The sequence below is a fragment of the Cetorhinus maximus genome, chromosome X (genome assembly GCF_964194155.1).
Source record: "Cetorhinus maximus chromosome X, sCetMax3.hap1.1, whole genome shotgun sequence".
Classification (NCBI taxonomy): domain Eukaryota; kingdom Metazoa; phylum Chordata; class Chondrichthyes; order Lamniformes; family Cetorhinidae; genus Cetorhinus; species Cetorhinus maximus.
The window spans coordinates 7,682,012-7,701,357 of NC_135917.1; the positions used below are offsets into that span (position 1 = coordinate 7,682,012).

At 44.3% G+C, this 19,346-nt stretch overlaps 1 protein-coding gene across 3 annotated transcripts in view; it reads left to right on the forward strand.

The window, feature by feature from the left end:
• LOC144672593 (acid-sensing ion channel 1-like) overlaps window positions 1-19,346 on the forward strand; it is a 226,679-nt gene that overhangs the window by 158,013 nt on the left and 49,320 nt on the right. For all 3 annotated transcript variants that reach the window (XM_078534414.1, XM_078534416.1, XM_078534415.1), the window contains 2 exons: window positions 5,016-5,072; window positions 16,617-16,770. In XM_078534414.1, coding sequence (XP_078390540.1) covers window positions 5,016-5,072; window positions 16,617-16,770 — 211 coding nt within the window. The remainder of the gene's footprint in view (window positions 1-5,015; window positions 5,073-16,616; window positions 16,771-19,346) is intronic.

Genomic DNA, 19,346 nt, shown 5'->3' on the forward strand with positions numbered 1-19,346 from the left:
TCACTGGTGGTGAAGTTGGAGATTCCCCCACACTCCCAGCTTAACCAGTTGGTATTTTCCTTGTCAGACTCTTCCTTCTCACACACTGGCACCAAAGAACACACCGAAGTGCAATGCCATGTGACCCATTATGTTGTAAGCTATATTTCAACCGTTACCATGATCACAGCTTTTTATAACATGTCTTCCTCTTCTCTTTCTCTAGCTGTGCACGAGGAAGCAGTGCTGGTAGCGAGCGGCTCAGGCAAACTCAGAGCATCCAATGTCACTCACTCCTCCCCTCACAATCAGCAGTTCAGGTACATTCACTCCGGGGGACTTGGACATTGAGGTCGAGGAGGGCACGCTGGCTGATACATGGAGCATAGCTGTGCGGAGGTAAGTGGTTGTGGAGGAAGAGCAGGAACCTTGAGCTCAGGGTTGTGAGCCACACAGATTTTGCTTTTCAAAGGAGAATGCTTTCTGAGTACAAAACGATGCTTCAGTCATCGGAGACTTTACCAACCTTTAGCAGCTCATGGCTTGTGGAGGAGTTCCCTTCTTGTATTTGAACATGTTAATATTAATGGATGGATCCTCAGAACTGGTGACCAGCATGAAATGGGTGGCATCTCCATGTATATATGATGTGGTGCCCACTGGCTCAGTCCTCAATTGCAGTTGTTGGCATCTCTTGTGAATGCTCAGACTGTTGCCGTGGAGACCTCGGACTCCAGAATGGAACAGACTTTCCTCCTGCTTGTTGGGGATCACACTGAAATAACCCTTGCTGGGCTTTACAGATCCCATCCTTGCCAACGGCTGTGTTGGCATGCTAATCACTGGCCATGATGAGGCAGTGCCCAATCACAGAGACATGGTTTGTGTTGGTACGGATGAAGATGTGGTCCCTCAGGATGATGGCAAATCGCCCTACTCAAGCCACCCTACTCAACACATGGCACACATTGTAGAGAGCGTGCAGGACTAGGCAATGCCCACAGGTGCAGATATTCCCAAGAGTCTTCCATAGTGCACAGAACCAAGATGCTTCAGATTCCTAGACCACCTAAAAGGAACATGAGGTTAGTGTCCAGAGCACACACACCATATCAGGGTAAGTTCACTACTCTCAGTGGGAAGCCCTGCCCAAAATAAGCATAGATTGCAGCTAGGCTATATCATTGTCCTACTGATTCTCCCACCTGCTCTCCATTCAAGTGGGGCCAGTCACACATACACATCAGTTTTAAGGAATTAAATTTGATTCACTAACGTTCAGCAATGTCCAGAGAGTGTTCTTGGTGTGATGTTTGATAATGTATCCTCTGGTGACTGGAATGAAATCCTGAGCAGTTTATTTGCAGCCAAGGGCAATCATGTGACAGCATGATAAAAATAGATAAAAGTCTATTGATAAGATTGGTGGCTGGAGAACTTAGGAAAAGATTTCATTAATGAGACTGGCAAAGCACGCGTGCAACCCGTACATGCCTTCAACAGTTGGCTCCTACTCACCTGCTTCACCTGTGATTGGAGTTAGCCAACCTTCTCCTCTATATGGTCAACAATTACACTCTGACCCCAGTAATCCTGGAGATTTTGGCTGGGCTGTATGGTAGAACACTCCCTCGTCAGTCAAGGAATCAAAAGCATTGCCTCAAGATCTCAATGACGTTTTTAAGTAACAATTCTGGTAGCTGCATGCACCTCGTCTATCTGTGCTCGGCACTTATCCCTGGCAATCATAGAGGTGTCATGTGGCAGGGCTGAAGAGGGCATCCTTTTCTTTAAGGAATCAATCATGCAGTCTTCGCTGTGGAACCAATCAGGGGGGCACCATGAATTGGCCTTAAAATATACGTATCTTGATGGCTGCCAGAGAAGCAAGCGTTGACCTGTGTCATTCTGTGCTGGTGGTTGCAACTGGGTGTTTATGGTGGCATAGAGCAGACCTGTGCAGGAGCCCTTAGTTCCACAATGGTGCCATTTATGATGCCCTGCTCTTTGGGGAACCCTGCCATATCGAAAAAAAAAGTCCAGGCTCTCTCATACTCTAGCTGGAGGTCAGGTTCCAGCAGATGGCACAGCTCTGTCATAGCCTCACTTATGCATCACAGATTACAAAACACAAAAAAATTGTCGGTAAGTTCTCAACTGTGCCTATCGATCTGGTTTCCAGGGTAACGGTGAGTGTGGGCCATCTGCCTCTGATGGTACCTCACCTGCATGACATCCTTCCTTTGCTTTGCTTCCTCCAAATAATGTTCCCATAGGCGTAGCCATGGTACTAATAGAAAGTGCGCCAGCTAGAAATGTAAAATGAGGCCAAAATAGCCAAATAAAAAGACAGACCAATATCGCACTTCTGCTGCCTCCAAGAATTGAATTCAAAAATGGCAACTCTCCTTTAAATGGAGGGGGTGTTGAACACTTTGTTCATCCTCATTACGAATGCTGGGATTTGTGCACATGCTCATTAAACCGACTTAAGTGTTGTTATATTTTCAGGAAGCCTTCCCATCTTTTGTGCACAAATTGGGCAGGGATTTGGCAAGGACAATGTCTGCTCAGAATTCTGGTCCTCATCCTCATTCTCATCAGTGAGAAACAATCAGAAAATTGGGCTTATGTTTCTGTCTGTAGAGTTGGGAGACGCATTCTCCACCTGTCACAGTGCCCATCTGTCTCTTAGCCTCACTCTTTCTATCTGTATCTTTGTGTATATCTGCCCTCTCTGTTCCATTCTCTGTTGTGTTTCTATAGTGTTTGCAGTGTCTTTTGCTTTATCTCTGTCTTACACTTTGACACCGTGTTTGCCTCACACATTTTCTTCAATTTTTCTAACTCATTTTGTATACTCATTACCCTTTGAGTCTGTTTTTTACTTTGTGCTCTTAGGCTAGAAACAACTGATGGCAAGTATTAGCGAACACACTCTTGGGGCAGGATTTTTAGGTCATTGGGCGGGCCTGGGATCGGCCAGGGAACGGACCGCTGCCCACGATCGGCCCCCGACCGCGATTTCATGCTGGCTGGCCAACTAATGGCCAGCCAGCATGAAGCGCGCTGAAAGGCTCAGCGCTGCTGGGGTGGGGGTGGGAGGAGGGCGGGCACTGACATAAGCAGGCGCGGGCAAGCGCTGATTGAAATCTCCCTGAAGGCAGAGAGCTGCCTCAGGGAGCCGAAGACTTTAAAACCAATAAAGTTTGTAAAATCAGGAAAAAAATGTCCACGCATCACAATCAGTCACCTGAACATATACATGATAAAACTGCTATCCATAGGTTTTAGTTTTTTTTAGTTAATAACTGAAACCTCATCTCGCCCTTGGATGAGGTTTCATGAACAATACGAAGTCCGCCTGACTGATCCTCCTGTCTGCCAACCGTAAGGTTGGACGGACCACGCAAAATTGGAGACAATTACAACTTTACTGACCTTAATTGGCCTCTTAATTGTCGGTGAGCGCACTTCCGACTTCTGCGCGCATGCGCCGACCAAAATATCGCACGAGCGCGGGATGACATCGGGACGCTCACCCGATGTCATCCCACACGATTTCACACCCGGTCGGGTCAGGCGTGTGCCCGCACGCCAACCTAAAAATTCTGCCCTTCATTTATTTCTATAACATTCCACTATCCACTATTTTAATTGAGGCACTAACCCGTCTGATATAAATAAGTTACATAGAACATAGAGCACAGAAACAGGCCACTCAGCCCAGCTGGTCTATGCTGATAATTATACTTCTCCCAAGCCTCCACCCACCCTGCTTCATCTCACCTAAGCAGCATAACCTTCTATTCCTTTCCCTCTCATTTGTTAATCCAGCTTCCCCTTAAATACATCGATACTATTCACCTCAACCACTCCCTGTGGTAGCAAGTTCCACATTCTCACCACTCTCTGGGGTAAAGAAGTTTTTCTTGAATTCCCTATTGGATTTATTAGTGACTATCTTACATCAGCTTTGGACTGTCCAGCAAGTGGAAACATCCACATCTACCACATCAAACGCCTTCATAATTTTAACACCTCTATCAGGCCACACCTCAATCTTCTCTTTTCTAGAGAAAAGAGTTCTAGCCTGTTCAGTCTTTTCTGATAGATGTACCCTCTCAGCTCTGTTATCAGCCTTGTAAGTCACTTCTTGCATATTCTGTAATGCTTCTATTATGCTTTCTATAATATAGAAACCAGAACACTCTCACAGTACTCCAAGTGTGTTCGAGAGAGATCGAATATAACTTCCCTACTTTTGAATTCTATTTGTCTAGAAGTTATAGTCATCTTCAGCCATGATCTAACTGAATGGCGGAACAGGTTCAAGCGACTGAATAGCCTCCTCCTATTCTTATGTTAAAATAGGAGGCAGAGCAGCAGCACATTAAGTGTTTCCCAGCTAATGTTGGCCTCTTATTCTTTGTTTCTCGCATCTTTTACCTTTTGAATTTGTAGTGCAGCTTTTTCTCTTTGAGAATCCAGCCACAATTGTTAAAGATGGTCAGGTGTGTGCACTGAGCAGGCGTGGAGGCTGGGAAAAGGTCACATGTGTGTTGTAAATGGTGTGCCCCCTGCACAGAAGCATGATGGGAAAATCAGGCAAAGAGCCCAGATGGAGCAGGATTGATGGGGTTAATGACTTTTACTTGTTCTTGACACAACTGTTCTCATGTGCTGGGTTTGAGTGGAATGGGAGACTGCGAGTGTTTAGCTGTCTAATCTTGCAAATTTAGAGCAATTTACCTTTAAAGGTTTCTTCAAGGACATTTTCAGCATAAAATGTAATTCCAATCATTAGAATTTAATTGACATTTATCTGAAAAGGAAGAATGTGCAGGGTTATGGGGAGAAGGTGGGGGAGTGGCACAGGATTAATTATTCATTCAGAGAGCTGCTGTCATTCAGACATGATGGGCTGAACGGCCTCCAGCTGTGCTGTATTCATTCTGTGATTCTGTGACGTAAATGGCCTCATTATGTTAATATGTATAAGTTTCCTGACTGCTAACTTTCTCCTCTATATTTAGGTGATGCTCCATATTGTACACCGGAACAGTACAAAGAGTGTGCAGACCCAGCCCTAGGTAAGGACCTCGTGTGTTTTATTAAGCTGCTTCTGAGCTCAGTGAAACGGTTGACATTGGGTTGTTTGTAGTGGACCTTTTCCTAACTGAACCAGCAACATTTCTGGTGAACAAAGCAAGCTGCCCTTAAAATAAGGTAGAATAGAAGGTGTCTTAAAATGTGTGCTGGTGGTCGAACTCAGTTGAGGAGTTATTTTCTTACTTGCTATTTGTGGACTCTCAGTTACTAATCTTGTTCTGAGGACATCCAGGTTTGCCTTTGCTGAGAAGCTGGGAATGTCACTTCAGCTTGAGCTGCGCGTGTCACTCGTATTGGCATCAGCAACCTACCCAGCAGTAAGTAGAAATAAAAAGCAACAATGAAAAGGCTGCGCATTGGAAAAACAAACTAGAGAATGCGAGAAACACTCAGCAGATTCTGTCAAGGGCAAAAAACAGTTTCATGTTTCAATAAGGGATTATTGGGATTTGATAAAAAGTTCCAACCTGAGCATGAACCTATTTTTCTCTTTGAGCTGCCAATTGACCTGCTGCTTATTGCCTGTGTTTACTGTTTTTGTCTCAAAACCTGGTTAATCTGGTTGACATTTTCAGCCAATAAAACATTGCTCTGTGACTTCATTCATTGTTTTAATGAGGTGCCTGATAGTGGGGCAGTGACAAGGGAACTAATCATTATTTTCAGGCCTGAGCGGGGAGAGCAATCTTCGTTAAATTCAGTCACAGCTTCATGTAACTTGACTCTCAATGGGAAGGAGGATACAAACTCTAGCCCTTGATGCAAGTTGATATTTTACTATGGAGCGTTTAGGGACCAATTAAAATGGTAAAGACTTTGGTCAAACTCAAATGCTTGACTAATTACAACTCTGAGCTCCATCACTGAATGACATAACATGGTCCAGCTACACCAGCCAAATATGAATTTTCAAATCTCTACTGCCCTAAGGGTTGCCAACTTTGGTTGGATGCAATCCTGGAGGTTTAATCACATGACCATTCCGTCTTCAACTGCCCACCCCCACACTCCCACCATTGGCCACGTGACACCTCCACCCTCACAGCTCTCTGCCTTCCCAAGCCCACTACAAAGCAAATAAGCTCTTCATAACTCGATTAGATAATTCTTGACCATCAGTCAAATCCTTCTTACCCTGCCTCCAATATTTCTTATGATCAAGGAACAAAAGAGCACAAAAAGAGTGTTTTTTTTTTTAAATGCCCTGATGATTTTTCTCCCGAGCGTTGTTTGTAATCCCGGAGATTAATCTTTAATTCCTGGAGACAATGGAGGAAACCCAAGATGTCTCCTATTTAACATAAATGGTCTTCAAGTAGTCCAGGACTAGGCTGAGATGTTTTTGCCTCATTCCAGTACTGTTCACAAGTCTTGTGCAAATAAAATGGACTGGCCATCACATGGCAGGGTGGCTGCGGAGACCCCTTTTCCCACTGGCCTTTGGGACAGCGTGACGCCTCCTGTGGTCAGCCGAGCTGTGACATCATGGCGGTTGACGATGGGGCAAAAATCTCATGGTGCTGCTCCATGGGACTGACTCACTGCAAGATTCCCAGCCAGGCCTGTCCACCATGCCCATGTGCCATGACGCTTGCTGCTCCATCTCCCGATATCTTGGAAGCATGCTGTCCATTGGGCTTACCAAACCCGTGCAACGCTCTGTCAGGTCCAACACAAATTTGCCAGCCATGACAGGACAAGAAATCCGAGTCCTGTTTGTCCCTCACTTGTTCATTTGGCTTCATGTTTTCTGTGAAGAAGTTTGTGAAACTTTCAATTTTTAATTTATTTTGCAGGACAAAAAGGCTGCAGTAGCCACTCACTGCCCCTCTCCTGCCTGCCTACTCCGTGTTGCCAAAATCGGTTCGCAGGTCACAAAAATTCTCCTTGGTTAGATGCTATGTTCAGTGTTATCAGATGTTGTCTCGAATGCTGTACTGACTTGTTTCTCTTGTTCCTCGTTGTAAGGTCAGGCTGGACATGGAGTTTTTACAAGGTACCAGTGCCACCAAAGCACCTGTGCTGGAGTGTGGTGCCCAAGCAAAAGGTGTCCCCCTTGGTTTATGCAGATGTCAGGGGAGGAGGCACCCCACACGCTAAACAATACTTCGTGACCTATACACAGAACCACAGCCAGCAGGCAGGGGGAAGTGAAGGAGAGCAGCTAGCATCAGGTGGTCTGTCGTTTTACTGAATAGATGCATGCCATGCTGGCCACGTCCCCTGGCAGAGGTCTACAATGTGTCTCCATGGAGCTGTCAGGCTTGCAGTAGTAGCTGAGGGTAAGGACTGACAGCCCAAATGTTAGCGTTGAGGATATGATGAAGGTACAGTGGAGATATCCAACTCTGATCCCTAAGAGGCTCTGGTGCACGACACAGCAGAAGCCAGTGGGAGATGGCCAGCACAGATAATTTTCGTGGTGGTTACCCATGTCTTTGGTGCACGATGTTAGTTATTGCGGTGTCATGACTCCTTGCAAATTGAACTCTGTTCCATGCTTGTGGGTCTTGCCAACTCACCTCCCACTGGCAAATGAGCTTGGAAAAGCCACCCTTTGCAAAGTACAGTGGCACAGTTCACCCTGATGCCCTCCTGGGAAAAATGGGACCCCTGAGTTAAACACAACCATACGTGATAAACTGCGCAAAAGCCAGGACGCATGCTGCGGAGACAGGAAAGGTGCCAAAAGGGGCCATGGTTACGCTGCTTGGATGGGCAGAGCGAGTTGGGCCAGCGCATGGAGAGTGATGATCTGGCCACAATCAGCAGCTGGCCATGAGGTGGCATCAGGTGACCATGAGGTGGCATCAGGTGACCAAGTGACCATAAGGTGACTACAAGGTCACCATCAGTCCAGTAGAAGCCAAAGAAAGGAAATCAAAATAGAAGGAATAAGATTTGTGGTCATTCAATCCACACTACACATTAAGCTTACTGCCCCGTGTAGGTAAGTGGCAGACAATGAACAAACAGCAAACAGTGCTTCTACTCAACAAGTACATTGCTACCCAGTAGAATATTGCACTGGCAGCCTACCCTGTTCCATATGCTGTGGTGGTTCGGAGTGTGCAGTTGCATGCTGAGTAGTCAACACAGCTCACATATAGAGCTCCACAGTGGATCCTTGTTCACAGTAGAGCACACGCCTTTCCTTTCCAAAGTACGGCACCTTCATATTTAACTTCATGTAGAGTTGTGCACTCCGCAGGTAAACTATTAAACGACGATGGTGGCACTGACTGCTTGGTGAGACACTGTTAGCTCAAAGCGTTGCACCACACAGCAGACACCGATACCCATCCATGGCATGTCTCGGGCCATCATTAGTGCCCTCCTACTTCCTGTAAGGAATCATCCAATCCCAGGGTCACGACCTACTGGTCCTGTCACCTTTTTCATTTGTTGGAACCCTGTCACTGTCTGCCAGTAACCATGTGCCACACAAACAAGGGTGCACCATCCTTCGCAGGAAACAAGGTGCGGACTGCACTAGGTATGTTCCACCTTGATGCCAAGTAGACAAGTCATCACAATTCTTTTTGATGCAAAGAGTCACTTCAGGTACTTGGCACATGTACCGCATTGCATTTTCTGACATCAAGAATGCTAATGCCCAGCAGTGTTTTAAACAAAGAGTTATACGTGACACTTAAAAAGAATGACATTGAAGTAAACACAGCAAACGATTGCAATACAGTAGCTGAAAGAGGAAATGCAACAGCAAGGTGCAATGATGGAGCAATAAGGTACAATAAAATAACAGGAAGGTGTAATGCTGTCACAACATGCCATACAGCAGGAAGGTGCAATGAAAAAGCAAAGAATTGCAATGCAAAAGCGACAAGGTAAAATGCTGCAGCTGTTTTGGTGTGATGCAGCAGTGCATCACAAAAGCAACATTGCATGATAAAATAGCAATAAAGCGCAGTCAGTGGCAGTGAAACGTAAATGCAGCACAAGCAGGGTGAAATGCAGCAGCTTAAATCACAGTACAATAGCAAGGCACAACGCTACCTGAACAGGGTGAAATGTAATGTCAACATGTGTAACACAGCATCAGCAAGGTACAATGCATGGACAAAACATAATACAGCAATAAAGAGTAATACAGCAGGACATGGTACAATACACTTGGACCAACAGGATGCAACACAGTAACAGAAAGCTACAGTGCAATGATAACAAGGCACGTTGCAGCAAAAAATACAGTGCAGCAGCAAGGTATAATGCAACAGCAGCAAGGTGGAATACAAAGCAGCAATGTACAATGCAACCGCAGGAGCAAGGTACAAAACAGTAACAACAAAGAACAATGCAGTAGCAACAACACACAATGCAGTAAGAGCAAGGTGCAACAAGGGAGCAATACAGCAATGCAAGGTCAATTATAATAACAGCAATAAGGTGCAATAAAGCAGTGCAAAGTGCAGGGCAACAGTAATAGAGACGTTGTCACAGAAGGGTGCAAGCAGCAAAATATTGTACAAAAGCAGCAAGATGCAGGGCAGCAGTACCAAGCATAATGCAGCAGCAACAGGCTATGATGTACAGTAGTAGCAATATGGTACACTATAATTCAGTAAATGCAATAGGAAAGTACAGTGCAAAAGCGGCAAGGTGCAAAACAGCAGCGGTGAGCTGCAATATACTGAACAGCTGCAACAATGTACAATGTAGCAGCAAAAGGCAGAGTGCAGCAACGAGGTGCAGTACAGCATCAAAGATCTACCATGCAACAGCAGCAAAGTGCAATGCACCAGTAGTAAGTTTCAACACAGTAATCAAGTACAATGCAGTAGAAAATGCAATTGCAACAAGATGCAGTGCAGTTACGGCAAGATGCAATACAGTAACAAGGTACAATGTAGAAGTACCAAAGTATGCAGCAACAGTATGCAATATTATCACAAAGTATAATGCACATTTGCTAGATACCTGGCTGCAGAACTACAGTGCACTGCAGCAGCAATATAGAATGCAATCACTTGCTGTAAAACAGCAGTAAGTATAATAGGGCCACTGCAAGCTGCAATACAGCAGCAACAATTACAATGCAGCAACACAGTGCAATACTATAGCAGTAAGGTACAATGCAGCAGCAAGGTACAATGCAACAGAAGAAAGGTACAGCACAGCTGTGACAATGTACAATGTGACAGCAAGGTGCAACACAGTATGATGGAATGCAACATGACTGCAGCAGCAAGGTGCAATCCAACAGCAAAGTTCAGCAGCCATTGTGAACTGCAATACCAGCAGCTACAATGTACAAGATAGCAGTGCAGTCCACAATAGAGCGGCAGCAAGTTGCAATGTGCAATATAACAACAGCAAGAAGATATACAGCACCAGGAAGGCAAAGCACAGCTGCAACAAGCTACAATACCTGGGACAGACTTTTAAAACTCACAAGTGATAAATAGAAATTGCACACCAGCAATAAACTGCAAGTTTTAAAAGTTTAATAGAGTGTTCACTTAAAATTCCCATTGTATCTGCAAGTACACAAGCAAGATGCTGAAAGGTAGCCCATTAATGTGACTTCTGACTTGTTTTGGTTCCAACCATTTACTTGTGACCTGGATTGAGTTCTCTCATTTTCTTTTCCTTTCTCTTTCATTCACCCTTTCAACACATCCATAAGGGCTTCCTTGGAGTCTGGAAAGGCCTGGAGCTCAAAGGGTAAAGAATCGTCTGCATGGAGCTTGATAGAAGGTTTTAATGAACCACTTTCCAGTGCACTACACTGACCAGATTAATGGAAAAAGTGGGCAGCATTCATTCAAAGTTCTAAAAAGATCCCCTAGACGGGAGGGCAAGGTGGGGGCAGAATGGTGATATCTTTGGAGATCGGTGCTGGGACCTGTTGACTTGCATTGGCCTTCTGAAACTGGGAAATACTTGAGGCATGCGTAGTTCAGCGTTCCAAATCCTCTGCTTTGAAGGTGCTTCTTTGGGTTCTCACAGTGCGTGTATCGAAGGTCTTGGAGACCTCTCAGGAGGAATGTACTGGGCAGGTTGTAACTTCAGAGGAGATCACGGAAAGCCTACGGCTCAGGGGAAGCTGGCATGCGTTGTAGTCCTTGATCTTCATAAGGCTTTTGACCTCCTGGGGTCATCAGGAAGAAGATGAGAGTGGGAGCAAATGGCTTGGATTTGATCTCCAGCTCCAAGATTGGTGTAAGGGTAGGTGAGAAACTCATTGAAATGACGTCCATTATAGGAGTAGCGAGACAGCGATATCCACTATCGTCCATCCTTTGTAACGTGTTCATCAGTTATGGATTGGGTGACATTGTAAGGGACAGTTTTGGATTATCCTGGGTATTTCTGAAGGAGTGGTAGCATTTCTTTTGACAGATAGTGTGTCATTGGTAGACTTGCCAGCGAATCTAGTGGACCGTGCTCACTATATTGCCTTCAGGTGCAGGGTTATGGCTGTGCATGACTCAAGTTCGGTTCTCCAAAGTGCTGATTGGTAACACAAGGGTGTCTGTCCCCTATTGTTGATTCATATTTGTATCAGTCCCTGAATCCTGGTGAATGCCAACTTCAACCGAGATACAGGTCTGTGGGATCATGCTGAGAAGGAATGAGGAAAACTCTGGTCTTTGATACTATGCTGAAGAGTGATGATATATGTAGCTTAGGCTTCTGGCATGTAATGCACAGCTCAGATCTCTGAGGCATGCGGTAGGGGGAATTTTGGGGGAAAATGGGAAAATAGCTGTGGGGAGGCAGGGCTTTGGTGCACACTGGCCTAGCACCCAACATCCTGAATTTGGGGGTGGGGTGGGGGTGGGTCATGTCTCTTTCGCAAATTTCCTCATGCAAAGAGATGAATTGAGCAGTTGGTGATGAGGCAGCTTGGTTTGGAACATTGCGGTGGCAGGCATAGTACAAGCCATCCAATGTAGTGCCTTCCGAGTGGGCCTTCCATTACTTGGAAGGCAGATGTCCATTAGATCATGAGGAACCTCTGAGGTTTGAGATGACACCTGCTGGAAGGCTGAGAAGAAGATTGTGTGTTCATGTATCCAGGATTGGATGCTGATGTGGAGAGGCAAATAGTTGTTGTTAAATCTGTGCACAAGGAGCCAGGCGGGGTCTGGTGTGTAGCCAGGTAGTGGCCAGAAGGGTAATGCAGAGGGCTCAAACCTTTGAAATTGGCTGTTGCCTATTGAGCAACTAGTGTTGGGATGGGGTAGTGGGTATTTTTTTTAATTCATTCATGGGATGTGGGCATCTTTGGCTAGGCCAGCATTTATTGCCCATCCCTAATTGCCCTTGTTCGGTTGGGGTGGTGGGGGGTGGGGGGGGGGGCAGGTCTGGAGTCACATGTAGGCCAGGTAAAGGGCAACCAGATGGGTTTTTACGACAATTGGCAATGGTTTCATGGTCATCAGATTTTTAATTCCAGATTTTTTATTGAATTCAAATTCGAACCCAGATCCCCAGAGCATTATCCTGGGTCTCTGGATTACTAGTCTAGTGATAATATCACGATGCTATCACCTCCCCAGGTACGATGTAAGTGAGGTCTCTGTGGGGTCAAGATGGCTCCAAGTTTACACATGTGGCGATGAAAGGTTGAAAATGAGATAATCCAATGCTTGGGCATTGTAATCTAGGGCCCTGTTGACAATTGATTCACCAGCCTGGCTCACTAATGGGATCTGGTGAGGTAGACCTGGCACTAAGGGCTGAGATTCAGCGCCCTCAGCTTCAAACAACCCTGTAAAGTCAATACTCCCAACGTCCTAATTATTGGTGCCCTGCTCTGTCATACTTTCTGGTCCTCGCTGACTAAACACCAACAAAACCCCTGTGAACTTGTGGGTCTCTAAAAGCTATGCTGTTGCCAACCCGTTGCCAATCTTTCTGAACTTAGTTAGGAAGGTTGTTAGAAAGAATGTACTCTACATTGAGTAAAGAGAAGCTCTACTTATGTGGATTTCTCAGTGGCTGCATTGAGAAAATTATAAACATGATAATGGGTTTCTGCAAGTCTTAGATACTTAGCTAATCAAAGAGAAAAATTCTCTCTTTCTCTGTCACTCTTTCTCTCCATCCCCATCTTTTTCATTCCTTCTTATCTCTTTCATTCCTTATTTCTTCCTTTCTCTCATTCTCTCTTCCCTCTTTTATTTCTCCCCTCCTTGCCTCTTTCTCTCATTCCTCCCCTCCCTTTATCGTCCCTTTGTTCCTTGTCTTTTATTCCCTTTCAGTCACACGATTACTGGCAACAACCTGTTTCTGTGTATCATATCCTTGAATGATCTGTCCATTCCAGCCAACATCATTGGGTTTGCTTTCTGCTGAAAGGGCTGATAACATGCAGAATGATTGTACTTGTGGGGGTGTTGGTACCTTCTCTCTTACACTGGGCTATGGACCAAGTTATTGCTCAAGAGCTGAGGGCTACCTCCCAAACGGATGGGGTGGCACATTCAGGTATTGCAATTTGCTCAAAATATACAGGTCAGAATGCAAGGACAGCTGCCTGTGCTTTTGTCACTGATCACATGCTTTGTTAACGTTATCCTGTACCTCCCACGTCAGGACTAAATGCACAGACAGGCACATATAAGAGCTGCGTTTCAGACATAGAAGGACTGCGTGCAACTTGTGAGATGTATGTTGTCCACTCATGCATTGACCAAGTTGAACATGCTAAGCAATGGTTAAATAACCCTAAGTACTACAGTCTGCGGGTAACTACATACAGTGCGCACACAGTGATTCAGCCAGCAAAAGTGCATTCTTTTAGATCGGAAGCAAAAAAAAAAGCACAATAAATGTTTTTAGATTGCCCGAAAGAGACTAACCTCTGCCATCGGCACCAGCTACAATGCCACGGTTAAAGTGCATTCATCAATTTTACGCCAGTTCACAGACAAATCAAAAAAGAAATCAGCAGATCAAAAACAACCACTCCATACAGCAATCAAAATGGTCCCATTGCAACTCCAAGGACATAGTAAAGTGGCGGCAGCGGCACATTTACAGCTATGAGTGCGCAGAATAAGAAATGACATCATGTTAGCCTAGCACTAGTGATTTTGGAGCCATCCTATATGAAAGACTGGATCCAAATGATGATATGAATGCAGGAAAGAGGCACATGGAAGTCAATTTGGTGTCACTCTCCGAATAAGCTCGAAGCATCTTGCTTTGCTCCCAGATGCTCCTGGTCAATCTTTGTGTTGCAGCTATGATCATTGCAAGGGCTTGGTCGGTATCTCATAGATCACTGTGATTGCTGCTCTCTGAAGCTATCTGACTGATTCAGTGGAAGTAGCAAAGATTCTCATTTTTTTTCCACAAAAACAAACAGAGAAAAGATTGCCTTGATTTGAAATTCTCGTAGTGTTGCTAGCTCAGTGTATGTATGCCAGTCTGAGGGCAGCATTTTGGCAATGTATTAATGTCGGTCATTCTGGGCTCTTGGCAATGCTGCATTCTGGCTGCTGGAGATGGTCTTGAATCCCCGATGACAGAAGTCATCTGCATTACCTTAAAGAAGCATTGTGTTTGGCAAACTTTTGTGCAGTGCATTGTTGCATCACAACAATGCTGGGACCCAAGTTAGTATAATACTTATTGTCACAATTTAGGTTACCACATCAACTATGGCTTGCCAAGAAAATTTTTGTGGAGGCAATAACTCTTCAAAAGGGGAATTAATTCAGTGCCAACTCCATTACATTGCAATGCCTTCTGCTTCTCTTACTGTTCAGTTGTTGTGTCTGTCTCTGCACTGATCCTTATTTGCTAACTTTGACCACTTATTTATTCACTTACATTTTTAAGAATAAGAATTATAGATAACTCTAATGGCATTTTAACTTTTGGTTCCTGTTCGGGTGGGGAGTGGACACTATATGAACCAGAATGCTATCACAATGAATAAAGCTTGTCCAGAAGCCAAGTCTGTGGTGACTCCAGTTACCCAGAACTCATTGCAGGTAAAACCAAGATGGCGGAATACCTTTTGGTTAACCTCCATTACTAAATACAGGGTGCTCTAGTCTGTATAACACGGTAATAAAAAAAAGCAATTCTGCTGAAGTGTATTTGTTATCCAGCTTGCTAAATGAAGCAGTGATTGTAATGTTTCCTAATTATTATGTCTACAAGTCTTGAATAATTTATTTTTGATGTTTACCAACTTTAAGTTGAATAGTCCACTTAGAAGATTAACATTCTCCCCAGATGGCATTACCCATGTTGGTACTGAGCCATAGAGATTAGGAAGATCCCAGCTTTGATTTCTAGTTTTGTCAGACTTAGCTGATCTTAGTTGGGATGCTGACAGTGATGCTTAGATTAACCCAGAATTCATGAGCCAGGGAGAGGAAAAATCAGTCCTTCTTTATCTAACTCGACAAAACAATTTTAGAATCCTTGCAGTCGCTGTGTTCCACTCTGTTATACCATGTGTTATTTTAAACATGATATTGCTTTAATGATTAGAACAAAAGATAGTACAAAATATATGAATATGCACATAGTCAGTATTGTCTGTTTCAAAAGGGGTCTGGGTGGTGCACAGAGTTGAAATATTGTCCTTTCACCTCTGATGTTTGGGCTCAATCCAGCCTCAACAAGCAAGTTGGTATGTATTTGCATCTAGTCTAATCACAGAAAAGATATTCTTGTCCTTGAAAGGCTATAAAGGTGAGCAACCAAGCTGCTCCCAATATCAGGCATTTCATTTGTGAGGGAAGGTTAAAAAAATTATTTTCTTTGCAAAAGGGCAGACCTTGAGGTGGCCTACATTGAAGTTTACAAGACTAAATGGAGGGAGGTGACAGAGCTGATCAAAGCAAATTTTGCACCGTGACAAAGGGGTCAAATGCTACCAAACACAAGTGAAAGATGCAGGCATTCGGAGTAAGAGAGGAAGTCATGGAGACCTTTTGTTTAGAAGAGGAATAACTCAGTATTGGAGGATGGGTCAAATCGATCCTGGAGATCATTGGATGTCATTCTAGAGGGATATTGGGAAATACGTGGTAGCCAATAAATTTGTCTGCCTTGCACCTTCAACATTTAGTGAAGGCTCCACCCTCCGAAAACCTACATCCAACTAATAGGTTTGCGTAAGTATCCCTGGTTGTTTAGATTTCCATTAGAATGAATCTGGTTTTCATCTCATTTAGTCTCATCTTACGTGCATTTGGAAGCAAATATGTTTGAAAGAGGAATTATAAGCCCTTATGAAGAGGTGGATAGATGTGGTTAGAAAAGAGGCAGGTCTGTTGGACTAACTGGCCTTTTGTCAGTTCCAGGAAGTTCTTCTGCATCTAACTTTAAGCAGCCATGGTCCAACTGTTAGGGAACGACAATCTATCACACAGGAATGTGACGAGTATGATTCTAATTAATACCAGTTCACCTTTAGAACAGGGAAGACAGTAAAAGAACAATGCATTAGCTCAGCACACCATCAATTCCCCCCTCTTAACAGCAAGCAATCCACACTTGCCAATACAATTGTGTCACTGCTATTTGAACAGAATTCTTGGTGGAGAAGGACAGTACATATTGCACCTGTGAGACGCCATGCAACATGACTCGATATGGTAAGGAGTTGTCCATGGTAAAAATCCCCAGCAAGGCTTCAGCCAAATACCTGGCCAAAAAGTACAACAAATCGGAAGATTACATTGGGTGAGTAACCTCTACTATAATTGCTTTTCTGTTTGTGTCACGATATAGTCATGATTAAAGAGGTAGTGTCATTGTCACTGGGGAAAGGGTTCAGCCATGCCTCACATCACATGTGATGCAGTAACATTTTCCTGGTGTGCTGTGGAGTTTCAACATGATTGGATCGTTTGAACCTGCCATCATCCCACCTAGACCACCTAGTTTCTGGCTAATATCACTAAAGGTATCCTGTGTGACTATTCCTGGGTTAAGCATTCTTCCTTTGTACTGTGGACAACTGCTTTCTTTTTCAATGTCTTGCCTCTGTGGTTTGCCTTGATGGCAGAGTCCTTCATGGTCCCATTCCCAGTAGACTGAATGTAGCCAGCTCCACTCACATAACAAATTATCCTAATATATTCATCTATGGCATGCTCCAAGGTCTCCCTCATATTCCCGAGTGACATTCCAGCTCTTGGCAAAATCACCCGCAAGAATGGAGTCCAGTTCTATATGTCACCAAGCTTTACCTCTCCACTACCCTATCCTCAACTCTACGACTGTCACTGTGCTTTCTGACAGCTGGTGTACCATTAAGTGATGGATGAGACAGAACTTTGTCCAGTTAAATATTGGCAAGATTGAAACCTTTTCTGCCTTCCCTGCAGAAACTGTGCACTCTAGCCCTATGATACCAGTGCCATACTTGACTGTTTACACTGGCCGAACCCAGTGGGTACGACCTCAATGCTCTGCTCAACCTAGAGCTGAACTTCAATCCCCACATCCAGCCCATCAGCAAACCATCTATTTCCACTTCCACAATATTCCTTACCTACCTCCCCTCCCTCATTCCCACTACAACTGAAACTCTCATCCATGCCTTTGTGACCTCCTACCTCAACTTTTCCAACAACTCTCCTTTTACTGGTCCCCTGAGCTCCTGTGTTCTTCCAGAACTCCATCATCCATGTCATATGCCACATAAAGTCCCACTTACCTATCATCCCATCCTGACTGACTTCTTCCAAATTACTGTCCCATATCTATAACCTCCTCTCACCTTACATCTTATTTCATGCCCTCCACTCTTCTGAATCCTGTCTACTGTGCAGTTCCCCCTAGCCCTTTTCAATTACTCCATATAGTGCCATCTCATTTAGCCAGTATGGCATAACATTCTGGAATTCTCTTCCTAAACCTCTCTGCCCTCCTACCTCAGAAATCTGGTCAAAACAACACCTCCAGTCACCTCCTCAACCCTTCTTCTGATTCCGACTTCAGGGTTTGGTCCACCCTGACATTAAAGACACTTTATAAGTGGAAACTTTTGTGATCATGTTGGTAAAAATAGATGGTGGGATGGAGTGGGGACTAAACAAAGGCCGTGTTTCTTTAAGTGGTTTATGAAGTTAATTTGATTAAGAACAAACAACAGACGAACAGCTGGCTCTGGGATAGATTTCCCTTCTTTCATAACATTGATGAAACAGTGTTTTCTAGGCAGTGCTGGGATACAAATATAGGCACTAATGGAGGATTTGTATTTAACCATGACTGCCAGTGTCGTGAATGCCCGATATAAACCCGGCTTCTGTTTGTGCTTCTTGAACAAAAGTAATTTGACTGAATTTATTGTCTAATTTATACGCAATGTTCGATGGCAGAAAGGACCATCTTTACAGCACAGCACAGCTATAAATGTTGATTGCCTCCAGAAAGGCCCTGAATCACAGTAACACTGGGCAAGACAGCAACATTTAAGTTGAAATGTGCGGGCAATTGAAAATCCCAATGTAACATTCTCAGTGGGGACAGTGGATATGCAAAGTTGAGTTAAGCAATAACAGAACTGAATCCACCTCACCAATATTTACGGTGAGCTCATTGCAGCTCCTGTTTACACAATAACAGTTTGCATCTTTACAGCACCTTTAACATAGTAAAACACCCCAAGGCACTTCACAAAATTTGACACCGAGCCACAGAAGGAGATATTTGGACAGGTAGATATTAATTTTAAGGAGCTTCTTAAAGGCAGAGGAAGAGGCAGAGAGGTTTAGGGAGAGAATTCCAGCGTTTAGGGCCCCAGGCAGCTGAAGGCATGGCCGCCAATGGCAGGGCGAAGGGAATAAGGGATGTACAAGAGGCCAGAATTTTGAGGAGCGCAGAGATCTCAGAGGGTCGTAGAGCTGAAGGAGGTTACAGAGGTGGGTGGGTGGGGAAGGCGGGGGTGGGGGGGGGGTGGGGGCGTGGTGTTGGGTGGGGTCATGGAGGGATTTGAAAACAAGGATGAGAATTTTTAAAACTTACATGCTTACTAACATAATGTCATTTACTCCCCAGGAGTGTGATGGAGGAGCTGGAGTTAATTTTTAGCATCTCAGATAGGTACAGGAATTGAATAAATGGCAGTCTTGAAATGATCTGTGTGATATCAGTCTATGATTCTTAACTTGTTCAGCTAGCAGACAAATGGATTTTATCGAATGTGTGAAATGTTTGTACACTAATATCACACAGTGTAATTTCAAGTGTGTTCTGTGCCTCTTGTATGGTTGGGTATAGTTCTATTCAATTGTGGTACAGGTCCTGTA